Source organism: Microtus oregoni, unplaced genomic scaffold (assembly GCF_018167655.1).
Source record: "Microtus oregoni isolate MIOR12 unplaced genomic scaffold, Mior012 000079F_ref0000094, whole genome shotgun sequence".
Taxonomy (NCBI): domain Eukaryota; kingdom Metazoa; phylum Chordata; class Mammalia; order Rodentia; family Cricetidae; genus Microtus; species Microtus oregoni.
Window position 1 is genome coordinate 2,833,579 of NW_024544537.1, and position 27,851 is coordinate 2,861,429.

Here is a 27,851-nt window from a genome sequence, read left to right on the forward strand (position 1 = left end):
AATGGCAGCGGAAAAGGGGAAAAGAACATGTGAAAAAGTAAAGTGAATGCAGCATAAATACACTCGGTGAATAGTGATGTGACACAGAAATAGTCAAGCCAGAGAAAAATATAAAAGATATTTTAAAATTAACAAGGATTGGAGGAATATGTTCTTGATGTACAGATGTAAAGGCCACATGTACATATGTTTTATTCCCATTGAATAAGATATATAGAAAGAGATATAGATATATATGTATATTCAGCATTTTCTTAAATCTTTTGTTAAAACCACTTTGTTAGAAACTTTGATGGACAATTTTACATTACACACAACTGTCCTTTCTATTACCAAAAGCATCAGGTATATATAAGACTATAATTTCTATTATATTTTAGTTTACATCCCGAATGACTCCTATTTTCTTTTACATTTTGCCTTCTGAATTTGAAAATGAAAAAGTGAGCCAAAATACAATTGAACTATTTATTAGAAGTTCAAAGTGTTCCCATATGTTCATAAGATGATAATTTGGCAAGTATAATAGCATGTCAAAAGGAATACTTTTCATTTAATAAAATCATTTACAATAATACTATGTGAATATTGGTATTCTGAGAATTCAGTTGGAGACATAAGTTATAATATTTCTTTCCAAATATTTACTCATTTTCATTCTCAGTTCATTCACACGTTCATCATAACCAATTTACCATATCTTTATTGAAGTCTTCCTCTTTCAGATTCACCCCCTGCTGAATTTCAGCCTCCAGTGGTTCAAGCAATTTTTGTATATCTGAGTTAAACTGCTCCAATTCCTTCAAAGGAATGGAGGCCTAAAAAAAAAAGATAGTGCTAATTTAAATCAAGATTACTTTTTATTAGAAACATAAACCAAATGAAACACATTTATTCAGCCCCCTGTTGCTAAAATAATGACATGCATTATGTTTCCATATTAAAGTTTATGAAGGTTTTGAACTACAACTGGGAAAGTACCTGAGAATGCATATATGGAGAAATACTTGTCATCAGAGCTGAACATACATGCAAGATAATGTGATTTATCATTGCAGAATAGCAAGACAGTCAATTTACACAAATTTGTCTGTGCTAATTTCTATTACTTTAAAGTTAAAATTTACCTTATTTTAGGCATTCTGTTAGTATAAACTTAAATAAATATGTCTGTCCAAAATTGCCACATTAATTAATAACAGTAACCTTGGGAAAAAATTTTAGAAAAACCATGTGGCAATCTGTTTAAATATTTCAAACGCTATATTTAGAATGGTATAAATTCCTGGCATGTCCTCATAAATCACCATAAACTTGAACCAGGAATGTTTTCTTAGGTGGCACAAATATATCCTTATGACTAAAACCCAAATATTTCACATACTTCACAACATATTTAAATAGGAAGTTGATAGTGATCATGGTCTCAACATTTTTAATAATCCTTTGATTTCCTACACGAAGCACTTGAAAATGCATGAAAAGACATTGAAAATAAAATATCCAGAAAAACAGGCAACCCTTCAAGTTCTGTTAATAAAGTGTACTTCTTTTTCCTTTTAAACATTATTAGTATTTAATTTTTTAAAGATTATAACACTAGGAATTATTTTTCACCTGACCAATTTTAAAAACTAACAGATAGCAAAGAAAATATGGTTTTTCTTCCATAATTATTTCATGTTATGGAAATAAGAAAACACCCATGCATTTTATTCCCCAGTTTAGGTTAATTTTATGAGTTTTGGTTCCTTTCTGTTCTTTCCTAGCCATATTCCCAGTAATAGCATGATATTATCATTTTTAGATGATATTATTAAATGATATTATCATTTTTTGACGAAATGTTCTGAGCAAAAATCCGTATTAGACCTCAAGGGAAAACTGAGTATTTTTTGGTAGACTGTTACTAGTTGGACACTAAATAAACAATTGCTATTCATAACAGCATCACTGTAACATGAAATGTTAATAATGACACATCTTCAATGTTCTTCTCCCTGTCCCATGAAGGGTTTAAAGGGCAATTTTAAAATAACTTATTATAGTAGTATTTCTTCTAATTTTAATTGTGTTTTGTCATTTGAAATGCCATAAGTTTTGGAAGGATAGAAACTAAAAGCTTTCAATTATCATAATACCAACTCAGTTCATGTGAATATAGGTGCAAATGCATATGTAATACCTGTCTGGTGGTAATTTAAATTATTTTTCACCTTTGCTGATACTCTGTGAGAATAACATATTGTTCAACATGACTTTATGGATAGAAAATGAATGTTTAAAGCAACCCTTTCACTAAATAGATACCAAAATAATGAGTCTATTTGTGGTCAGATTTACATTTTTTCTCCACCTGCTTTTTTGCTAGCTTATCACCTGTCCACAAACTCAAACAGAGTAATTTCAAGAGCTCAGTATGTGGTTTCTCTGGCCCTGTTACCTTAGGCAATTGATTTATATTTGAGGAAAAGTATATAGGACATCATTTTACCTTATTTTGTTAAGATCACATTTCTATTCGCAGACAACCATTCTCAAATGACAAATCATATTCTTGGATACATTGTCAGATCTTGCCTATCTTTGGATCTAATAAATATCAAATATAAATCAATTGCCTAAGGTACACTTTCTTTGTAGTCCCAGTAGTACCAAAGATCTCCAAAAAGGTGTCCAACTCCCTTCCTTACCAACCACTTCCATCCAGCGCAATGTACCCAAGTCAATATGCCCCTGACTAAGCACTAATGCAATTGTGTTTTTTTCTGCACAAGAACCTTACACAACTACTAAAAACAAACAAGAAATAGGCTCCAGAATGCTAGTCAAGTTATTGATTTTCCTTAATTTGCCAAATGTAAATGGACTAAATATTGTAACTATAATACTTGCATAATAATTGCTTTGCATGTGTTATTTTTATGTGTTAAAGTTTAAACTGTTCTTTTTTAACTGGACAGAAAAGGGGAGATGATGTGTGAAGTCCTCCAGTATATGTGCTGTTATATTGGCTAATGAATAAAGCTGTTTTGGCCAATGGTTTAGCAGAGTGAAGCCAGGTGGGAAATATGAACAAATAAAGAGAGTGGGCAGAGTCAGAGAGATGCCATGTAGCTGCCTATGGAAAACAATTCCAGAATGACAAAACCTTACCAGTAGGTCACAACCTTGTTTCGATACACAGATTAAGATAAATGGGTTAATTTAAGATACAAGAGCTAGCTGGAAAAGACACCTAAGCTATGGACCCAACAGTGTTAATGTTAAGATAGTTTTGTGTGATTGTTTGCGTGTGAGCACCCAGGAAATGAATGCACAGGCTCCTTCTATAATTCATCTCTTAATCTTTTCTCGAGGAATATTCTAGGCTTTATTTACATCTTCCTGATATAGGATTGCTTTGTAGACCATTTGGTCCCTCTGTATTATTGTCTCTCAAGATACTTATAATGTCCCTCATCTTCTAATAATGGACATATTTTTATATCAATATTGGGCTTTACACACTAGCTGAGTAATCTTAGCCAACATTTGCTTTTATCTTTTCTAGGGCATGGAATGTTTTATTAGTAACGGGGGGGGGGGGGGGACAACAACTACTTCATACAAATGCTTTGAGGAGAAAGTGTGTTAAAATTTATCTGATGTAAAATAAATGGTCAGTAAACATCTATTATCATTGTCTCCCAAATTCCTATGCACCTATGTGACACAAATTAATGCTCAGTATATCTTGCATCAAATGCTTATCTCTAAATTATAGCTATTGCCTGATGTTACTATTTTGGAAATGTTTCTGGAAGAAAAATACTTCTTGGTTTCATGTTTTTTTTCCAAATAATTAGAGAAAAATAAATTAATTTATTTCTAATATTAGTATGGAAAAATTTGATGACAATTTGGTAAACTTTATCAAACTGGAAAGAAAATTTGATCTATTAGCGTGTATTATAGAAAATATTCTCAATGAAGAGGCTAATGTACATCTATTTTGTTTTCTGAAGTATTTTTATTAGGACCTATTTAGAGAAATATCTTCAGAATCAGTGAGACAAGATCTATCAACTATTAAAACAGCTTTGTTTCATCTTAACCATAGACATTTCTGCTATGGAATATGTACTCCAATATATTTTTTTCTAGAAAAGTAAGTAAACGTTACTATAACATTGTAATGCCATACCTAAATGAATGTTGCAAAGAGTCTAGCAAGAAATGGATACATAAAACAGTGTCTGAGATCAAACACAGAGTATTTTATGTGGTAGACAAATGCTCTACCCTCAGTAGTTTATTTACCAATATGCACAAATTCTAAACAGAAAATTCAAATGATGTGACTGATGTTATGCAATTCACATGTAAAATACAGATAAAAGATATGAAGAGCATATCATTACATAAAAAAATAAAACCCAAATGAAAACAATAGAAAGTTGCTAATACCAAAGTACTGATGTAAAAAGACTTTCGGAAATACTGTTGCAAAAATGAATACAAATTCACACAAAGAATAGAAACTTAAAAACTGTTTGGGGGTGTTTTATTTTGTTTTGTTCTGTATTTAGTAAAATGCACAGGGTCCAGATGTCTTGATATAAAACCATTCTACATTTGATAAAAGACTATTATTCAAATTAGAGATTATAAACTACAAGTGTTCTTTAAAGTAAATACTCTAAATGAATAGGTAGAAAGTATTTGCAGACTAAAATTTGGCTAACATAAAGACATGTTTAAGATTGGGACTTTTTCAAGTTTTATTAGAAGTAGCAAGTTTTTTATTGCTGAAAATAAATAAGCAGATGCTAAATAGTGATGCATTATCTCATACATTTAAAATATTCGTTGAAATAAGTATTGCCTTAAAATATAATATCTCATGATGAAATCTGTTCTCTGAGTTCAAGCAAAGTATTATTAGTAGTCTATCTCGATAGACGTATAATGAAAGTCATAAATGTCATTTAAGATGATCTAATTGTTGAATTAAAAACAAAAATCAGCTTCTTATAAATAAGTCCAAAATTTTATCTTCTAAATAACAAAAAGAAAAATTATCTTTTACACTCTCTATTTAAAAACAAATATTCAAAATGTACACATATTTTATAGTTATACCACATCTTAATTTAGTTTAGGCAATTTTGATTTATTGATAGACTTTTGTTACAAGTGTAGATTTATTTTCTTTTAGCCAGGACAATTGATAAGATTTAGTATTCATTATTAACTAGAAAGGTCTATATGGAATACCATCTTATCAAAAGTATTCAAAATGTGAATATTCAAAGATTTTATTGGGTGACATATACATTAGTCATAAAACATCAGTCTCATTCACATGCATTTTAAATTTGAGATCATTTTTAAGAAAAATTTTCTAGGTATCCCTTTGTGTTTAAGAAATTTTAAGTGGGTTTTATATAGAATTTCAAGATTCTCTCAGTTATTTATTATTTTAAACCACTTTTTACTATCTCTTTCATCTGAATATAGCATTATCTAATCGGTGATATGCTTTTCCCAAACAGATTTTTTCAGTCTTTGAAATTACCAATACCTTAGTCTGCATTTTGCATAGCAAATATGACCTGATGCTTTTATATGACAGGATGGTTATTATATACATTACAAAATTTTAAGACATCTTGCACATTGATTTATCATGATCACTTTTCACAATTAAATTGATAAAAATAATCAACCTAAATATTTCAACTATTTGCAAGAAAAAAATCAGTCACTTAATGTGTATGTGATTACTGTTCTATATATGAAAAACTAGTAAAACCTAATTGCTCTCTTTAATAATTCCCTAGTTCACCTGCAATGCATGGTTCCAAATTCTAATGAGAAAGACATTCTTGCTAACCAGTGAAAGTTTTCAATGCCATGTTTTCATTGTACATTATTTTGAATTATTATGCAAATTATCTGAAGAAATGGATGATATGGAAGTGTCTGTTGTTTCGAAGTTCACTTAGACCTGAGTGTGGTGATGCACATCTGCAATTTGGGTACATTGGAGGCTGATCTAGAAGAATTGGAGTTGGGATCAGTCAGACCTCCATGATTAAGTCCTGCCTCATAAAACAACAAGCAAAATGCATGAGAAAATAAACTTGTAAATAATTAAAGTTCGGTTTAATGTACTAAGTTTATAATTCTTGCTTTTCAAAATTGAATTATGAAGCATTCACTATGCTAGTTGAAGGCAATGATTGAAAATCATCTTAATTGTCAAATAAAATATTTTTATTTAATTAAAGAAAATTTGTGACCATATCAAATTTAGAATCATAATTATGTCACATTATATTAGGCAATGAACACAAGATAAGTTTTAGAATATACAGAAAATAATACAAATGAAGTTATGACATTAGTGAAGCATATATCAATTATTATTTGCACAATTTAATCTTTTACTTACCTTTATATATTAAGAACTTTAGCATGACCGTGCAGTTACACAAAAATACATAGAAGATAGAACATAGAAAACTTTAATAAACAGATAAATGGACACAAAGAAAGAAGAGACAGAGAAACTGAGAAGGACAACACGTTGTTTTCCTTGATATTTTAATATTCTTTTAAATTGCTAAACAACTATTAATTGTGTTTTGTTGAAAAATTGAAGGCTTAACGAGACTTAAAGCTCTATTGAAGCTTTGGCAATAATGGTCACTTATATCACAAGCCAACAAAGAATAAAAAAACTGAACAAAATTAAAATAAATTACAAACTGATTCACTAGATTTTGAAAGACTTTATAACCCTTTATCATACTTTATTGATAATAAAATATTAGCTTTTTTGGTTAAATATTACTTCAGCCTGTACATATACAATCGCATAACAATGCACATGTTTACACAGATAGCATTGTAAACATCTATTAATCTTGACTATGGAATCTCAGTCATCAAAATAAAAGCACTAGATGGAAACACAAATTTAAATGGAATTTAAACTGAAAATTAATTATCCATATGCTACGGTTTGGTTTAAAATACCTTAAGCTCAATCAACGTGTTTCTCATGTTGCAGGCTTGAAATCATTTTTATCATTACAACAACTAAGCAGGGAATGAGGAATAACTAGCTAATGACAACTGAAAGAGTAAAGTTAATTTAAGGATAACTAACAATCTCCAACAGAGAAGAGACTAATGACATGATATGGACAGTAATTTCAAATATTCCTGTGTATAGAGTAAAGAAAACTTACAAATATAAACAAGATTTTTTTTAGAAATCTTTATCTTTGTAAGGAGAAAAAGTAAGAAATCAATAATTTGTAGGCCTATTGACTTTTTAAATTTAAATTTAAACTTTGAGAAAACTTATGAAAAAGTTGAAATAAATTATGCAGTGGCTCAAAGTAGTATCATTTACTATTAGGAATGGTTTGGTAATAGGGATGGTAATTCATGTGCCATGTACCAATTTATTTTAAATGCTTTATTGATGAAAGTATGGCTAAGTTTTGCAGTTTAATAGGAATACCCAATACCTTTCTATTGATTTTTAAGTTGATAAATAAACTTCTGGGTTACCCACTTGAGATTTGTATAAATACTGGTTGTGGAAGACATTGATAGATCAAGAATCATTGGCTAACATCATGTTAAGTGTTCCTAAAAGTATCTCTCCTTTTCATGATTTGAGGGTTCAGTAGTATCAAATGGAACAGGAAAGATGTAACTCGAAATTATACTGAAAAATTTGATGGGGTTAGATAGATTAAATTTAGAATGACAACATTTTGGAAAACTGCATTTTCAACTTTCTACATTTTATCCACTCAGACATTCTCTTTAGGTCTTTGTGGTTTTAAAACAACATACACCAAAGTTACCATTTAAAATAAAATTGGATATAGTCAAACTAATATACCATAGATCAATCATGATGATTTTCTGACAAACAGAAGTAAGACACTATGTTGGGAATCAGAAAAAAAAACAAAACAGTGTTCTAAGCAAAACAACTGAGATCTAAAAATTTCTAAGTAGAACGTCTAACTGTGAGAAATTTGGGAATAAGAGTGTCATTGATATCCTCTAATATTAATTATCTAATAGTTTGTTGTCCAAAGAATGACTATTTTTCAATGCATTTACACTAACTAATTGGGAAAATTATTTTTGTTTTTATGTTATCTCAATCAGTAATCACCAAATAGCTTTAATTACAATAAATACCATGCTAATAAAACTGAAGGAAGGAGTTGTATCAAAATACACTGTTCATTATATTCAACTCCATATCAGCATTCAAAATATTTAGAATAATTATAAGAGAATATCAAAATTTAAATATATTTTACTCTGCTGGCTGTGTAGTCAAATATAAACGTGAAATAATGTTATTTGAATAGAAACTATAGAGTAGTTCAACTCTTATTCACTTCAGTTAAATTTAAATAGCATGTGTATTATATAGTTTGAAAATTAATCTGTTATTATCATTAAAGATATGAATTATGGATTGTATATAGAGCACAATATCTGCAACTTTTATCCATAATTTTCATCTACAAACTTTTTCTTTTCTTTGTAGAAAATCAAATTAGTACATATTCATATAACATGGATAACTGTGCCAAATTAAGCACTTTAGCTGTCTATTTCTGTCAGAAAAGGTGCTATGTGAGAAGACGACTGGAAACAGATTTTAGATTGGGGGAAAGATAAGTATATTCATATTACAAAACTGACAAAAGAAGTTATGTTTTAGTTAAAATTACTAAGTCTTTTAGGTCATATAAGCTGTATTGTTTATTTCACTTTTATGTTTAAGAGATACAAAGTATCAGCCTAATGTATACCCATTACTCCCCCCTCCCCACAAAACTATGTGTTAAAGAAGTCATGTGTTTTTATTGTGTGTGTGTGTGTGTCGTATATTCTACCTTCTATAGAAAACCTCTCACATGTGTCATTGGTTATCTCAAAACTTACTATAATTATCTAAAAGTCTCTGATCTGCAGAAAGATTAGATTTATATCTGCCGATGGTGACTGAATGTCAAAAAAGTAGGCACACATAACTATTATAGTAATAAAACAATAAATATTTAAACATATGATGTTAGATTGTCCAAATCTCATTATAATATAACAATAAATATGTAGAAACTTCTAGATAAATTTCGGTTGTGAGTTCCATGGCCCATAATGGAATTTAAAGAATATTCCATAAATATATCCTATGGCATATATGTCTTAGTGAACAACTGAAGAAAGAGGGGAAAAAACTCAACTTTTAAAAATTGTCACCTATTTCAGGGCTAATATGTAAATTGTCCAGTACTTTCAAGAATAAAATATTTTAGATATGTAGCGGTCATATGCATATTTTTTGTAGTATTTTTCAAAAAAATTAAATAAATGCCTATGTTCATAAAAAAGAACTTTATAGATTATAGTTAAAACTCTTAAAGCCATTGAAATGTGGGAAATATATCTTGAGCCTATTTAATTACTGAATCTCAAGCACAGACTTTCTCAACGAATCAGTTTGGAATACTAACTAATCATTGAGTTCCTATCTTCATGACTCTCAACGACAAAAATCTCTCAACTATTTCCAAATACCTCTAACTAGGTAGTTCTGGAGGTGGGCTCTCCTAGGCCAGTTCCATTAAAATCACCCTGTAACTTGTTAGTACTATAAATTTTCAGGCTTCTCTCTACTTTCATTGACCAAGTGTCTCTTGGTGTGAAACTTTTGTAATCTATGTTTTATAATCACCCAAATTCATACAAACGTTGGAGAGTTCTCTCTTGATTAAAAACTTCTTTATATTCCCATGAATACTCCAGTATTAAAAGTCCTCATCCAGACTATTGTGATGCTCTCCTATCTGGTTTCCCTAATTCTAGACACTCTTCAGTTTTGCTCTCCTCTCATAGCAGGGCTCTTCTATTCTTTCAGCAATGCGTGAGACAGAATGATTACAAAGTCCTCATTGCATGCTAAATTAAGCAAAAGCTATTAGTCTTATTGTCATGACTTCTTCGTACTTTGTCTAATCAACCTGTTCAGTTTTATCATCCACAATTAAGGTTCGTGCCCCATACCCTCTATCTTATAAGGAATCTTAATTTACTCTCTGGAGGGAAAAAAATTTTGACTTATCCAAAATTCTTATCTCCTCAAAGGTTTTGGAATGACCGCTAAATTCACTTACCATAAAAATGACTCTCAAACCGTTATTCATGAATGTATCCTGAATGTAATTGAAAGTTACATAAATCTATCACATCTGAACTAACAATAGTGTCGCCACAGGACAAAACATTTTGTTCTGGGAGTGGTATATGGCTGATGAGAATTCATCTACACAGCTCCTTTATTCTCAATTCTATCTTCACAAGTTCCTTAAGACCCACCAACAACCATTTCCTCAAATGCTAATTCCCCTTCTAAGAGAATGAAGAGAAATAGTGATTTCCTAAAAAGTAGCATTAAAAGATACCTTCCTTTTGTCTTTCAAATCTCTTTCCTATCCATCTGTTTCAGGGCACCTTCTGTTCCTAATAGCATCCCCTTGACAACCACCTTGTCATTCAACTCAGATACTCTAAAGCAAAGAAAGTTAAACAACGGTATCACTGTCCATTTCAGATTTGCCAGGGATTCTTAAAGGATCCATGATTTAACTTTATAATTATGGTCTACTCCATTAAAACTATCATGTCCTTATACTAATCTCAATGATTAAGGAATAGTACAAGTTCTCAACATCCTGGATATTTGGTCAATTTAAATAAACAGAAAGAGGTAGCATTTTAGGTATTTTAAGTGTTGTATTAGGTGAGGTAAAACTTTCTAGTGTTTTACGTTTAATTGACTACCCTTTAGACTAGTTTTTGCCAAAAAAAAAAAAAAATTGCAAAAACATGTCATCTTAATTCCAGTCCATTCTAGCAGAAACCAGAAAGAAAAATAAATCGTTCTTTTTTTCTTTTGCTTATCAGTTATTATCTTAGTTCTCAAAATATAAGAACTAAGCAGTGACTCAATATAATCTTAAAAATAACAGCTACTGATATGCCTTCCTTTTCCGCATTTCAAACTTTTAAAACAATTTTTCTAAATATATGATTCTTACATCATTTATCCACATGATGATACTGAAGTTAAAGGGAGACTGGCATCATCTTTGTAATTTGAATATTTCAGGGACATCCTGAGATTTCAATGGGAATATGCCAAATTATATAATTCATATATATATATATTTACCTTTTTACCAAAACAATTGAGGAGTTTCAATTTAAGAATACTCCTCATGCTGCACTGTCCGGATCCACTATCAACTGAGACTCCAAAGGCTCACTGTTTTGACTTTTAGAATTTCTTATGATAGACAGTTTGTGTCAGAAATATTATAGAAGTATGCCTTTCACTAGTAATGACTCAAAAGAGCATAGACGAGTAAACAGTGATTTCTCATGATAATCTTTGCTACTGCTAAATGACTAGTCTAAAATTAATCCTTATATTGAGTTACTAATATACTTCAATACCGAATGGCTTACATATTTCATTCATCATCAAATATTTTGTTTCAAGTTACACTTGTTTATGAGATAATCTACCTAGAAAAGCAGCCATTATCTTAAACACGCAAGTAATTTGGTTTTGACGTCCAAGATCATACTGACACTATCAGACTCCTACTCTTTAAGCAAAATCATACCTAAGTCATCAAGTATCTTAAAGATGCAATTTATCAAGGCAAAAATACTGACGTGTCCAACACAAAAGTTATAGGTTTTGGGGCTGACCTAATGTGAAAATTTTAACAACATAGTCTACAGCTGTAATTTATACTATTTGAGATCAATCATAGAAAGAAAAAAAATTAAAGTGTATAATCCTACACTATCTAGCAACTCCACTATTTTATAATTTATATATTTAATTTTGAATGGTTATTTTTGAAGCTCAGGGTAATTTTCCTTTTTGCAGAGAGACAAAATTGTGCAGGACTACACATGAGCTAGAAGTAAAATGAGACCCTGAACACTTATGTACATAATATTAAAGTCTATATCTTTAAACTTGTGTTCATTTTCTTATATATCAAATTTCCAGAAATTTTATCTGATGAGTTTATGATTATTTTTAAAAAGACAAATGTAAATCTATTTTTTATTTTTCTTTTGCAACCAAAGAATGCACTGCTGTTCCAAGAATCTTCGTGGATATTTGAACTTCGTTATATTTCATAATGGTAACAGCAATTTAAATCTCATTGTGCTAAAAGTCTATGATTTTGAAGACTATGTTTTCTATAAAGATCTTTTTCAATTTAATATTTACCGTGAAATTAATCTTTGTTATGTGTTATTCTACATTGTGGAGTTTTTTATGCAAATAAATAAACCGTTATTGAAAAATAACGGTAAATGTAACTACCTTATACAAAAACTTAGACATAGATACTGTCTATCGCCAGACTCTTGGCAATGTTAACATTGTTTCCTCGTAGAATTACCTCAATGGTGTTTGAAATTTTCCTTGAACAAGTTTTAGTATTTAGCAGATTTTTGTGATTCCAATTTGTTTGATTTTGTGTTTATAAGGTGATATTTTTAAGCAAATTTTTACACCCTTGCATCTGCACAATTCCCAGCAAAATGGAGGCTCAATATCATTTCTTGGCACCATAAACAGACAAATAATCAGACATATTTAATCTCTGTGGTTTTAGTTTTATCATGATAAACTTAATTATCTCTCCAGAACAGTATCAATTTTTATATCTAGTATTTTTTGTAATTAAGGGAAAACAAGGATACTCCATGAAATAAAAAAACTCATTGCTTTGTCAATATGTATGTCAAACTATTGATATGAAATAACTTAAGCTCTATTTGGAAGGAAGAATAAAATATGAAATTTGGATGTCCTGCTTTATCCATGTTTTGTAAATTACTTCTCACAAATTCAGGCAAAATATAGAAAAAAAAATTACATTGAAATCTTGGTTAAGAAGCTCACTAAGATATAGGTATTAAGTGTATCGTGGAGGATGAGCTCTTCGTTTTTTCAGTGTAGTTTCTGGGAGTCACAATCTCATTGCATAATTTACCTAAAAGTACATCCATACATTCTTTTGAATATCTTATAACTTAGGAGTTTATTAAAATTGTATATTCTTGATGCGGACAACAGAAAACTGAGTAACCCGTTAACACAATAGGATTGAAATATTAGTTCTTTTGTTACTTTTGTTGACTACACCATGGATATAAACAGAAGTAATGACAACTGCTATTTAAGTAGCAGAGTTCAATCTTTAAAAAGTATACAAACAAAAGAAAATTTAAGAGCCTGTTTGATATTTTCCAAATTGTGCACTGTATATTTTGGGTAAATGATTTTTGAGGATAATTGATGATACAAATTATTTATAATTTATGATGCTACATTTTATATATTTTGAATCATGCTTAAATATGTACATATATATATATATATATATATTCTGACATTGCAGTGCCTTAGGAAATTTAGCAATTATATATATATATATATATATATATATTCGATGACCATATTGATGAAAATATTTTTTTAACACTTTCTCCAGGCTTTCCACAAAACAAATAAATAGGCAAATCATCAATCAGATATACTTCATCTTTGCAGGTTTAGATTTACTATGATGATAAAGTATAATTGTCCTTTCAGAACCCTAACATAATATCAATACTATATCTAGTCATTGTTAGTAATTAAGAGAAATAAGGAAAGCCTTGAATTGTTTAATCAATATATATTTCTTTTTTGGTTAAATTTATTCCATGACTTTACTATATTTATAAATATGTGCTTCTTTCATACATATTTTATATTCGCATGTGTTCCATATTATATTGAAAAATGTATCAGATTACATTGGATACATTTTCAGATAAATCCTTGCATTTCAAATCTTCACCAAAACATTAAAATGCTATAATCCAGTATATACATATTTTGGCAAACTACTTCAAAAGTTTTTATATCCATTACATGTTATATAAATATGAAAATTATCATGCAAAAGTACCATACTCTCCAGTTCTTCATTAAATAGAATAAGGATAACTAGGCATACAAAACTACAGAAATATTGAATTTAAGTTTCACATTCAGTTGTTTTCATGGCTTGAGCATTTCATCATAACCAAATGGATTTTGTCACAGTGCTTGCAATTTGCTTGAGAAAATTATATATACAAATGTGCATAACAAGTAAAGAGGTACAAATAACCTAGATCATGCAGAGGTACAAGGCCTCATGGTGGATATGTGATATGCATTCCACATGAGCAATATTATACTTAGGAAAATATTTCAGTAGTGCTCAGTTTAGATAGATGTCTTTTGTGCTTTTTATTTTTTGGCCTGCTGCATGCTCTGTTACTTTGTTGTAGGTGATCCCTGAAAGTACAAATAAAAACCATTGCAGGGTGCAGTTCTAGCATAGCTGTGGCAGGAAAAAGTGTGACAGAAAGAAAGATATAGAGAAAGGAAGAGAGATTTGACTCCATGATAGTCAGCGGTAAATTTTCCTTAAGCATAATTTGGCCTTCTTACTCCTTTTGAAAACCTTGTTGTGGGGATTTCTTGATCCCTTCAGTGTATTGCGCAACCTTCTCAAGAGATCATTTAGCACAAGTTTCCACCTCGGAGTAGATCTTCCTACCTTTCCAGTCTTAATTCTGTGAGAAATGGCTGCAAACCGACGGTTGAGCTCAGAGATTTGCGGCTCTACTACTTTCCTGCAGTGGTCACCTCGGTTTGCCATCAAGTTTGCTGCTTGGTCACGTGTTGAGTCCACCTTTGGACGGATGTCATTCATTTCGGCCTTTAAACGCTATATTCCATGAGTAAGAAACAGGGCTTTAAGTTAGTAATCAAAACTGGAACAGACACAGAGGAAGAGAGAGAGAACGAGAAAGAGATGGAGGGTGGGGCACAGGAAAACATGGAGAAGACACCACAAGGAAAAAGTGTGCATATATGCAGAAGAACAGAGTGGGAAGAACAAAACGAATTTCAGTAAGAGTGAAGTGGAATGAAACTGTGTGAGAGCTTAAAATTACTAGGACAGTATTTTGAAGTTTCATATATGTCTCTTTAATCTGTCTACCTCCTCTAAGGAAAGACAAGGAAAAATGTCCTGGCTTCTAGTTATTGTCTGGGAACAAGTGTGTTATTACACATTTAGTTTTATTTCCTTTTATCCTTACTGGAATTAATAGTTATGGCACCAGTGAATCATGTGCTCTAGAGGGAAAATACTGGAAGCACAATTTTACATTCTTCTCTGATGCATCTCAGAACTTCTTTATTTTCTTCAATATCAAGGAAAAGATTGATTCCCTAGTACATAAATGTTCTGCATTGCTTATAAAAGGAGATGGGATGCATGTAAACCAACAGCCAAAAGCCCATATGTCGAATATCCAGTTTGGATAATATTAAAATATGTGTATGAATTTTACATTTACATGATACCCTTGATTATAATCAATTACCAATTAAAAGTATAGAGTATAACACAAATCTATTCAAAGACATAATCCATATAGTGAGGTTAATATTCATGAGATATCCTAGAATGTCTTTAGTATTTTAATAGAAAAAGAAATTAATTGACACAAACACAAAAAATAAGAGCTGATTATGGTGGAGTTCAGCTAAGAACTCCACACTCTTGAAAGACTGACAAAAGTTTGCAAATGAAAAGATAATGTATATTACATAATGCATTCACGTGACTAGCTTATGTAATTTAAGAAGATCCTGTTTCAAAAACTATTAATTGAACTAAAGGAAAGACAAAAATGACAATAATAGCTGAATTTTGAAGCAGTAATAATTATCGTGTATTGTTTAAAATTTCAACCAAAAATATACTGAATTATTAATTTAAATGAGATCTGACTCTTTTAATTTGATTGAAAAATAAATAAAATAACATCAAATAGAGATAAAGTATCAAGAAGATATAGTTCCAATTTATATATCTTGTTATAGAAATCATGTTTTAAAGCAAAGTTTAATTTGATCTTGTAACATAAAACATAGTATGCCTGAATAATAAATTTAAAAATGAGATAACCTATTTTAAAATGTTACTTTTCTTTACATATGCATGATATTAAAAATTTGGTTTATATAAGCTGATGATAATGGACAATATCATGTCCAATATTCATTATCCAAAATGCTTTAAAAATTTCTTTATGATTTTTTCTAAAATATATGCATATCCACAATGTGGTATCTTAATGATTGGTCCAAGAACAAACAAAAATTAATTTATACTTCATCAATAAGTATCCATTTATCTAAAAGTTAATTTTCTGTAATATTTTAAAATAATTTTGTAAATGAAACAATGTTGAAAGTTATAATATATTCTACTGTGAAAGGATAGAAATATTTTTAAAAAAGCTCAGAGTTTGGAACACTCTGAACTTAGTGTTTTTTAGACCAGAGATACTGAATCTACTCTAAGATTGGAATTTGTTACTAGCAGATAAAAAATGAGTATTTATTGTGGGCTATATGAATGGACACAAGAATACTGACATTATAATAAAAATGAATTTAAATACGACAGAAAAATAAATCCTCATAATTCTTTGTGATCTGAGATTGAGTATAGAGAGGTCAGACATGAACTTGAAAAACTATCTAAATTTTAGAACTCTACAATGTCAGTTATTCCAATAAAAAAGGAAAATAGAAAGGAATGGAGGGAGCAAAATAGGAAAGAATGGTGCATGATCAAAAGAAGGAAGTGACACAGAAAGGAAAGAAATAGAGATGGCTAGATTTATAAAAAAAAGTCTACTCTTTGGTATTTTGTGTTTGAACATGATTGTTATAACTTGTGCAGCTTGAAAACGACTTCTCATAATATTATCTTTACTACCTTAAGAATGTCTTCCTTTTGTTGTGGTTTCTTATTTTCAGATTCATCCAAAAGCTCATCTGTGCGAATGATCCACTTTGTGATGTGTTGGACATTCTGATCAAAGGTTTCCATGTGTTTCTGGTATTCCTGAATTGTACAGAAACATGCCATTTTATTGGTTAGACAAAATTCTTTGAACATTTGTTCTAATTTGTAGAAAGAAAAGAATGCAGTATTTTAAATGCCTTAAAGTCACATATCAAAAACAGAAATTAGTATTAAGTATTGTAAAATATCTTAGAATTGTGGTGTGATATATCAGTATATATAAATTGTAGTTGAATTTTAAAACAGAGACATCGTTCCTGAATTCTTATTTTCTTATTTTTATTTTGCTTTGTTTGTTTCCTTGTTGACAAAGAGGAGTGGGAAAGCTTCTGCCACTTTTCTTACCAACAAAAGGTTTATCCATTCTTCTGCTCTAGAGGTGACAGCTATCCAGTTACTATTTAGAAGACTCAGTTTATCTTCCACCAAGGTTTCCTTCTTGCCCAACACCGCTTTCAATGCCTCTCCTATTTCTGTGACACTCTTCAAGTGAGCCTTCTGCTTCTCAATCTCTTTCTGAGTAGCCTGTAGGAAAAATTAACATTAAGCTTCGAGTAAAGCACCATGTGTAGCATTAAGACTTCAACTCGTGAAAGGATTGTGAGTTTGGTTGCTATGCAAAGATTTGTAAGGCCATAAATCTACAACCATGTATTTATGAATGATGAAATCCTTCCATATTTTTTATTGTAGTTTCATTACTGGGTATAGAGGAAGTTTATTATTAAACAACTGTGATTGATTTATTAATAAAAATTATATATATTTAAAAACGAAGTCTTCAGATTTTTAATTTAATATTTATGTATTTAATATTGTATGTTCACTGATTTAATCATGCATTAGCTAATGACAGATAATTTAAGACTCATTTAAAAATAAATACTGGTTTTTAGAAAACTAAACAACTATGGTTCTAATATTTTACTACAGCAATATTATCAGCCTTTTGGAGATATAAAGATTTTTGACACCTCATTAAACGTAATGACCCTTCTCATAATGTGTTCTAAAGTATAAAATAAAAATACACAAAACTGGAAAAGAGGAAAAGTCATTTTCAAAAGAAGCCAATGTTTTAATAACCAAAATCAATGTTAAAACAAAACAAAATCACTGAGGAATAGCAATAATAAATCAGGATAAATTCACAAGTAGAATCAAATAAAATTAAGTATAAACAAGTATAGAAGTGTTCTATGCAAGGAAGCTATCTCTATCAGACAGCAGATTTTTCATTCCTAGGTGTTCTCAAAAAGTCTTTTCTGACTATGTAATACATCACAATTCCTTATAGTGATCTTCTCTCCATACTTTCAGATCCTAGTCAACTCCTGACCCTTGAGCTTTGTTTTTGTTAAGTCTCAAAGTCATCCAGACAAATGATTAACTGTGGTGCCTATTCAAATAATCAGATCAGACACTGGTCACTACACTCTCAGCTAGTATCAATTACAGAGTCCTGGCTCTTCCACACTTCCCACGCCTACTCTCCACCCTAAACTTCCCCAGCCCCTAAGGTTGCTTTCCTTTTCCCAAACTTCTCTTTCCTATATAACTTCAAACATTTTGGCTACATGGTCTCTTGTTTTTTGGTCCTCACTTGGTTCTCTTTGCCCTTTTGGTCTTCTTTTGCTCCTCCTCTCTTCTCTTCTTCTCTTGCTGCCCCCCCTCTTTTTTCCTATTATAATGCAGTCTGTTCTGTTGGCCATTTTCAGTCTGGACATTTCCAAATGCCTCTGGATGTGGTCTCCCTCATATTTAAAATAAAATCCTCCTCAACCATACCTAGAAGCAGTCATGTCCTTGTTTCCAATCATTTTTATTTTTGTATATGTACTTTGGACATCAAATCAACAGATAGAATAAACATGCTAAAAACAACTATTGAAAAAATAATTATTTTTATGGATTTTTATGTTTGCATTTCGGTTCTCATTTTAATATTAAAATACCAGTACTGAGGTAACTTGTGCCAAAGAATTTATCTGTTTGACACAAATGATTACATATTTGTTGTACATGAGTGAGACTAGCATTTCATAAAATCAATTGTAACATATCAATCATGAGTGCTTATTGTATTCCTCTTAGAATCCAGACATTACTGTAGAATTGCCACAGATAATACTATTAAATGCCCTTTGGAATATGAAAATACCAGGTATGGGAAGACATAGTTCATTTAGAAATGAATAGACATGGACTAGATTTCAACTCTTTAAGAAAAGAACTTCTGTAAACTAGTGGACAAAATATATATATTCTTTACAAATATAGAAGGTGACCATTGTTCTAGGTATGAAAGATAAAAATGATATAGAAGAAAATATCATTCCTGCTTTTAAAATAAATTATGCTTAGGGTTTTGTTTGTTTGATTTTCCCTCAAGTTTCAATGTATAAGCTCCTTACATTGATATTAAGGTGAGGAAAAAGTAAGATTATATTCACAATGTTATATTTTGACCTAGATGACAATTGTATATACTTTTGGAAACATAAGAAAACCGAAATTGGAACTACTTAGGTGACAGCAAGGAGTCTTATGATGCAACAGAACATGATTAGCATGAGTAGAATTCTACTGAAACAATAATTTCTGCAAATGTTAAATTTTGAGTACAATATATGAGAAGGCAAGTGCAGAAATATTAAGAACTAAGTTTTATTATTTCTAGTAAACAGATGTACTATGACCTGGCTACTAAATAAAGGCTGCTATGCTTTCATTATCATGGTAGTTTAGGTAAAACAGATTAATTTCTTCTTATAAAAAAATTTACATTGTAATTTCTTTAGTCACCTGTAAGTCTGAAATTCCGGGTTCTGAAGCCGGCGCATATACCCCCTGTGCACATGTGTGGGTCACCCCCCAGCTGCATCACCAGCGTCTGACGCAGAAGCCCCCATATGCAGGCACAGGGCATAGCATTGCCCCTCATCAGCATCTGACATGGGCATATCTTTCCCCCTTGTGTGCTTATGCTGGGGAGCCTTTAAAAGCTAAACGTGCCATTCCCACGCTCTTTCTTCTCCTCCTTCTATCCACAGTGTTATGACCAAGCTCGTGCACATAATCTTCTTAATAAACTCGTACACGTAGGTTCGTTTGTGTCTCGTGTTCTCTCCTCATTTCCGCCGGACATTTTTATACATTGTAGTCATAGACAATGTGAGAAATGTATTCAGATCAATTCCTCATAGGTAGTAGTGGAGGAAGGTGATTTTAGAAATGATGATGTGCGTACACTGTAGTGAATACACTAAATCATGAATTCACATTTTGATGGGGAAACCTACTCTGTTGGTTTCTGTTGATGTTCTGATTTTTAACTTTACACTTATAAAAGGTATTACAATAATTGTCTTATTTTACATAAACAAACATGTAGTCACTATTCTCCAGGAACACAAGACAGGCCTCATTTGGGCTTGAAAACATCCTACTGTCTCAACTATATATTCTTCCAAGTTTTCAATGCCTCTGAAAATTTCCCATGATAATTATTCTAATGATAGCTTCTATGCATAATGGCACAGTACACTCATTCAATCCTTTTAAAACAATTTCTTAATGGCAGTCTGCTTATAGTTTATATCTCTAGCTAACCACACATTTATCTGAATATCTACTTTACAGGCATTTATTACATTATCATCCCCTTTACTAGGATATTACCATAATTTTATTTTAGCTACTATTTGTCTTATGCATTAAAATGTATATGAGAGACTAACTAAAACAATATGCTTATAAAAGACATCTTAAAATGTTTGGCCATACAAGTTTATGTGTAACCACCCTAGCATTTCTAATCATGAGAAACTGGGGGTGCAGAAGAATTGTCTGCATTTTGTCAACCATGTTATTAATAAATGCTGACTGGCCAGGCAGGAAATATAGGTGGAAAAACCAGACAGAAAGTAGAAATGATGTAATGAGAACAGGAGAATTCTGGGAAGGAGGAAGTTGATTCCTACCACTCCTGCACAGACCACCCCTGAAGCAGCAGGATGTGATCTGTCCCACTGAAAAAAGGTATTGAGACACATGGCTAATATATATCAGAAAAATGGGTTAATCAAGTTGTGAGAGTTAGCCAGTGAGAGGCTAGAGCTAATGGGCCAATCAGCTTTATAATTTATAAAGACCTATGTGTGATTTTATTAGACACTAAACAGCTGGGGGACCAGACAGGACAAAAGCCCCCAAAACAAGCAGGCCTGGCCCTTCATGTTACAGAATGGCGCCTACATGGATAACTACATCCACAAAAAGCCTAAAAAAGCTTAAAAAAGACTAGAGTAAAGCATTTCAGTTTTCAGCTGTAGCAGAAAAAAAGCTGGGCTGTTTTTTTTTTTTTTTTTTTTTTTTAAACTGGCTTTCTGAGCCATCCTGCCAGGGAAAACTCTCTTTCAAGCAAGTGGTCCAGATTATAGAGCTATGGACACAATGTTGCAGCTTGCTTCCTGACAAGGACCTTAAAATGCCATAGGAGCTTTTCAGTGTAGTTCACACACTGTTGCAGCTTGCTTCCTGGCAAGGACCTTAAAACGCCATAGAATTGTGGCTAAAAACTTCTCCATATTCCTTAACAAATTAAAGACCCATATGGTCAAATATATATATATATATATATATATATATATATATATATATATACAGTAAAGAGAAATTCAAAGAGTAAAAACCTATAACTGTTTTAGAGTATGTTAAAAATATATACAGGCTAAAGATTAAAGTTCTCAAAATAAATAAAGAAATAATGAGAGTAGCCTGGGAGGCACAGACAGATGGATCTCTGTGAGTTCAAGGATAGCCTGGTTTACAAAGGGAGTTCCAGGACAAAGATACAAAGAAAACCTATCTCAAAAAGCCAAAATTTAAAAGTAAAACTAAAAGAAATAGAGGTTAAGGCCGGGCGATGGTGGCACACGCCTTTAATCCCAGCACTCAGGAGGCAGAGGCAGGTGGATGTCTGTGAGTTCGAGGCCAGCCTGGTCTACAAGAACTAGTTGCAGGACAGGCTCCAAAGCCACAGAGAAACCCTGTCTCGAAAAACCAAAAAAAAAAAAAAGTTAAAATAAAGCTACATAAAGATGAAAAATACAGAAAAAAATCTTGATACTGTATGCTATTATGCTCTCTTTAAATTGTTTAAATGCTGAGGAAGGAAAAACAGCTGCTAAAAGATATTTGCTTATAAATGCTGCAGAATTAATCCAAGATGGATATTTTAAAAATACCTTAATTTCAAAATTGAAGTCAAAAGGTATGTTACTTTGGAGAAGAGATTTTGCTTTTGTTTCTACAAAAAAATGAGAGGCTGTGGATTTATTCAGAGTTAAGAAAAATCAGCTTTGATCAAGGAAGACCACCTGAGAAATCTCCGACAGAAATAGATGGCCCAGATGTCTGAGTTCTTCATGCAGAACAGGTTCAAGACTGCTGCCTGAGATGATTAATGCTCATAGGATACTTCAGTCAGGACTTGATCATAATTCTAAATTTTCTTTAGGTCCCCATAAGATTATCAGTGCCCTCAACCAGCTGAAAGTAGCCTAAAATACTATACCCACATTCCCCCAAAATGGACTATGGATATTTTCCTTTATTTTTTCATTTAAAAGAGAAGGAAATGGTGCAGGAGAATTGTCTGTATTCTGTCAATCATGTTATAAATTAACGCTGATTGGCCAAGCAGGAAATATAAGCAGGAAAACCAGACAGAAAATAGAAATGATGTAATGAGAACAGGAGAATTCTGGGAAGGAGGAAGTTAATTCCTCCTACTCCTGCACAGGCCACCCCCGAAGCAGCAGGATGTGATCTGCCCCACTGAAAAAAGGTACTGAGACACATGGCTAACATAGATCAGAAAAATGAGTTAATCAAGATGTGAGAGTTAGCCAATGAGAGGCTAGAGCTAATGGGCCAAACAGCTTTATAACTTAAAGAGACCTATGTGTGATTTTGTTAGGGACTAAACAGCTGGGGGACTGGACAGGACAAAAGCTCCCAAAACAAGCAGGCCTGGGCCTTCATGTTACAGGGCATTCGAAACAAAATTAAAAGATGAAAATTTATCATGTTGAGATTTTTAAATTTTAAATGACAATCTATATTTACCTTTGAATTGATAGTATATGTATGCTGTGTTTCTCAAGAGTGTGTAATACAGTCTAACATGCTTTACACATAGTGGAATTTTAAATTAATTACTTTTTTGAGACCTTAAAATTATCATGGCTTAAAGTTGTAGGACATATTTTATTTTTAGACTATGCAACAGAATATTATAAGTTTAAGAATAATATAAAGCATTAAAATTTGGATTTTATAGCAATGGATATTGAGATTTTATTAATAATGTATCATGTAGTAAAGATTTTCATGAAAGCAGAATGTGCAGAACAGAAATTATAGCCATAACTATAATGACAGTGAATAGTGGCTTCAATGGCATTTAACAGATGTTCTATTTTCTAAGTAACAGCTGTTTGATGCATTCATTGTACCAAGTTAATGATCTGCTAGTGATATTTCACTTCACAGATAAATTACTATGCTCTCTTTTAAAACAGATATGTAATTTTTCATGAGAATGATAGTGTAACAGACTTTAGAAATAAGAAATGGTTCTCATACTTTTGTAGTTAAGAGGGTGATGAGATGAGGCAATTATTCCCACAAACTAGGAAGAGAAATTAGATTTCTTTAAACTGTGTAAGATTTAAAAAAAAAACACAGAACATAATTAACAAATATGGATATATATCCCATCAGACTGTTGAAATGAATGGATATTATATTAATGATATTTTCCAGCGATGCACAACTGTGCAGAATACTATGATGCTAACTACCTTTGGGCCGACCAATTAAACACACACAAGACTCCAAGTCCACTCATTTGTTTATTTTGCAGCTTTCCCAGGTAGTTTCTACGTGTTGCTAAGAAACCTCTGTCAGACAGAAAGACATTTTGAGATGAGGTTGTATGAGGAAATAGTAATCATTATATTTTATCACTGAAGTGGCAAGAAAAAAGGTAATTTAGGAAACTAATAACTGTCCTTTATGTTGAGCTTTGTAAATACTTAGCCGTTAAATAAAAGTGAAAAGTAAAACATGTTATTTCGTAGGTGATTATTTAAATATTGTCAGGTCCAGAGGTAACTCCATTTCTCCAAATTCTTGTGGTGGTTAGACAAAAGCCAATATTCCTTAGGAACTTGCTAAGTAGGTTCCTCTATACAAAAAGTAGCCATTTCCCTTATCACTGGCAGAGGAGATAAATAGCTATCAATGGTGGCTATTAGCATACCAAACAGCATGCTGGCTAAGGCTCCCTCAGTATCATAAGTACCTGTTATACATCAGAGTCCCTGCTGGCATCCTGGCTCTTCTTCCCTCCTCTCACCATCTACTATGAATTTAGCTCAGGAGCTTCCATCCCCCAGTTACTCCTTATCCTTGATAAACCTGCTATTCTTGTTCCACTTCCTTTTTTCTCTTCCTCTTTTTTGCCTCTCTGTTTTGCCCAAACTTAGTCTTATTTTGCTGTACCCACTTTGTTTTTCTCTTGGTCTCTCTCCCTCTTTCTAGCTCTCAGGACCAGTCTGCTGGCCGTGTTCTATCTTGTACTTTATCTCTCTCCTCTGGATTCGTCTAGATGCTTTTGGCTATTTTCTACCTCCTAGCTTTAGTGCCGTTAGTATCAATTTATACTGATCAGTTATTTTACATTTTTTAATATGCTGAATAGAATTCAATGTTTCTCTTATTGATTCTGTTAGACAACTCCTATAAAACAATGCGATGTTTATTACAAAGAAACCAATGGATACAAAATAGCATAGGACAAGATCATTTTAGGGAACCATGTCTAACTCAGGTTTTAGATGGCACTGTGAGTTTAGAGAGCTTATTAAAATAATTTGGAATTTTCAATGACGACACTAAATTAAAATAAATAAAATCTGTTAGTGGTTAAACCAGAAACTTATATAAATAAATAAACTTAGAGCTGCTACTAAAAATGATGATTGTTAAGTAAATATCTATGTATTCACATAAATATTTACTTTTATGTATCATAGGTAAGATGCTAGGCAAATTTTTTCATTAATGAGATACTTAGAATTGATTTTCTTGTTTACAACTAATCACATTTATTTTTAAAGCATTAAAAATACTATTTGATGATTGAGCAAATTGTTGTTTACTTGTAATCCCAGCATTTGGGAGGCTAAAGCAGGAGGATCATGTGTTTAAAGTTACATCATATAGATGGCCATGTTGACTATAGAAGTGTCAATAAAAAAAGTAAATAAAAGACATAACTGCTTCCAAGGGGTTGAGGTTTTTTATTATAGACAAAAGTAAAATAAGCAGAGGTAGAGACATCTGGGAAGCTCACAGTAAACATGCTTGGCAAATTGGACCAGGTCATGTGAAAAGTGGCAGGAGGAGATAGGAGAGAGTCAGAATAAAAAGAGGTCAGAAGGCCAAGAAACCAAAAGGGTCAAAAAGTCAAAAGGGTCACAGGGACAATGTAGTAAAAATGTGTTGAATAGGAACAGAGGAGTTGGTAGGAGATGAAAACTCAGTCTGTGGTCATAACTCCAGAATATTCAAACCTCCTATAATTTAAAGAAATTACCAAAAGCCATTGTGATGTGGAATTTTAATGCTTTTTGTTTTGGTTTGATTTCTGTTTGTTTGTGAGGTTAATGGAAATATACCTCTTCAGAAAGTTGTGAAAAAATTCTTATGAGGATTCCAAAGTAAAGCATATTTGATGTAAGTTTAAATTGTCTCCTAACTTGCTTATAAAAGGCAACAAGCTGAGTTTCCAAATCTTTCCATATCTCGATCTTGTTCTTTATGCATCATTACAGAAATCTTCTACATTGCAGGCAGGTCTTTTCCCTTGTCAGATTCTGTTTTATAATTCCCATATAAGTCAAATGATAATGTTCCAAACGCCATACCTCAGAATTGACTTTATAGCAATAGAACATTTACAGAGGTAACTATTACAATAATATCAAAGTGATAATGAATCTATATGACTAGTGTCATCATAAGATTAATTTGGCATTCAGATATGCCCATAGATGTGACTAATGTGAAGTATAAAAACAGTTAGTTTGACAGAATCAACTAAACTGCCACTTTTCTGAATAGAAACAGAGGATGAGTAGGAGGGGGTGAGGGAACAGATGGGATGAGAGGAAGGAGGGGAAACTGGTCAGTATATAAAATAAATACATTTAAAAAACTGCACCCTGATATATATGTTTGGGTTGGGTTGGGTTGTTTTATGGAGACTTATATTAGAAGATGCTAATCACTGATAATTTTTTATAGGTTTACAGGTTAGGTGGAATTTTTTTTCTCATTCTTTAGTTACTGCGGCAAAAGGTCAGTAAGATATTGCATTAGCCAAGATAATTATCTCTGAAAATGCTTTTTCTATGTATCTATTTTAGTGCAAGGTCATTTAACCATGGTAAGGCGTTGTTCATCTAAACTCCATATTTTGTTACCAACTCTGGTAAATAGATAAGGCTACATTAGCTCTGACAAATGAAATAAGAGCAGGAATAAAGCATGGAGCTCTTACCATTCATCACTGAGAGAGAACTACTGTTCTCCACTTCATTATCTTCCTTGTGGGTGAAATTTAAAACGCAGCAGTAGTGAACAAGTTTTATGAAAAGAGCAGAAATAACCAAAGATTTTAAATATATATAACCAAAGGACTCTGAATGATTTCTTATGCCAAAGACACTTCCTTTACCCTGAACTGGTAAACTTATTTTCGATAACATCTCATCTTTATTTTCTCTGAAACATTGTACCCTGCCTGAATTTTTAGAATAGCCTAGATTGTAACTAAGCATATAATTGGTGATTTAATCTAAGCAAACATATATAAAACCGTTATATGGTAGACTGATAAGGGATAAATGAAGCTAGTTCAATTTTAGACTATATTATCTATTTTTTTCTTATCATAATAATCTCATATAATATATGATTTTGAAACAACAGCTGTAACTTGAAAGAATTATTCTAAGTGGAGAGAAAAGAAATGTAATTCACCACTATTTATATGAAAATTTTATCATTACAAATCCTGTAAATTGTCACAAAGAGAAATGATTTAAAGTGTGGCATCATATCACAAGTTTTTGCATAATGCACTATTTTCAGATTTGAAGTGTAATGTTTACCCTTACTAAACTAAATATAAGTGCAAATATCGTCAATAGCTAATTAACTGAAATACTTACTAATTTGAAGAAATGAGAGCATGTTTCTTAAATGGCCCAATGCCTTGGCAAAGTCTCAGACGATAATTTGCTATTAATACCAGCTACATCAGCTACTTCCTTTTTATTAAGATAATTTCAAATACTCTAGTAATGAATCACCTAGGAATGTATTAAGCTACGAGCGTTTGACCTTAAATTCTAGGCAGCAATAAATGTCTTTCTGACTGTCAAGAGAAATGACAAGAATTTCCCAACTAGAACGAAAGTAGGCCAAATGCCCTTTGGTGACAGGAATGATAGAACCTTCACTGTTACCTTTAGATTCTTTATGGTTATGACCTTGGCAATATGCTGAACTGTCCACAATCACTGCATCTGGCTGCATCTAGTTGGATGTTGCAGCTAGGCACCCTAGTTTGAAATAAACTAGTAAAACATGGAACTTAATCACTGTGAATGATAGATTTAGACCATTAAATACACATAATTCATTTAGAATACTTACAGA

The 27,851-nt window shown here is 31.6% G+C and overlaps 1 protein-coding gene across 1 annotated transcript in view; it reads right to left on the reverse strand.

The window, feature by feature from the left end:
* Dmd (dystrophin) overlaps positions 1–27,851 on the reverse strand; it is a 1,759,261-nt gene that overhangs the window by 1,241,072 nt on the left and 490,338 nt on the right. The window contains exons 31-34 of the mRNA XM_041642825.1: positions 17,400–17,579; positions 16,965–17,093; positions 14,724–14,894; positions 696–818 (exon numbers count right to left, since the gene is read on the reverse strand). Coding sequence (XP_041498759.1) covers positions 696–818; positions 14,724–14,894; positions 16,965–17,093; positions 17,400–17,579 — 603 coding nt within the window. The remainder of the gene's footprint in view (positions 1–695; positions 819–14,723; positions 14,895–16,964; positions 17,094–17,399; positions 17,580–27,851) is intronic.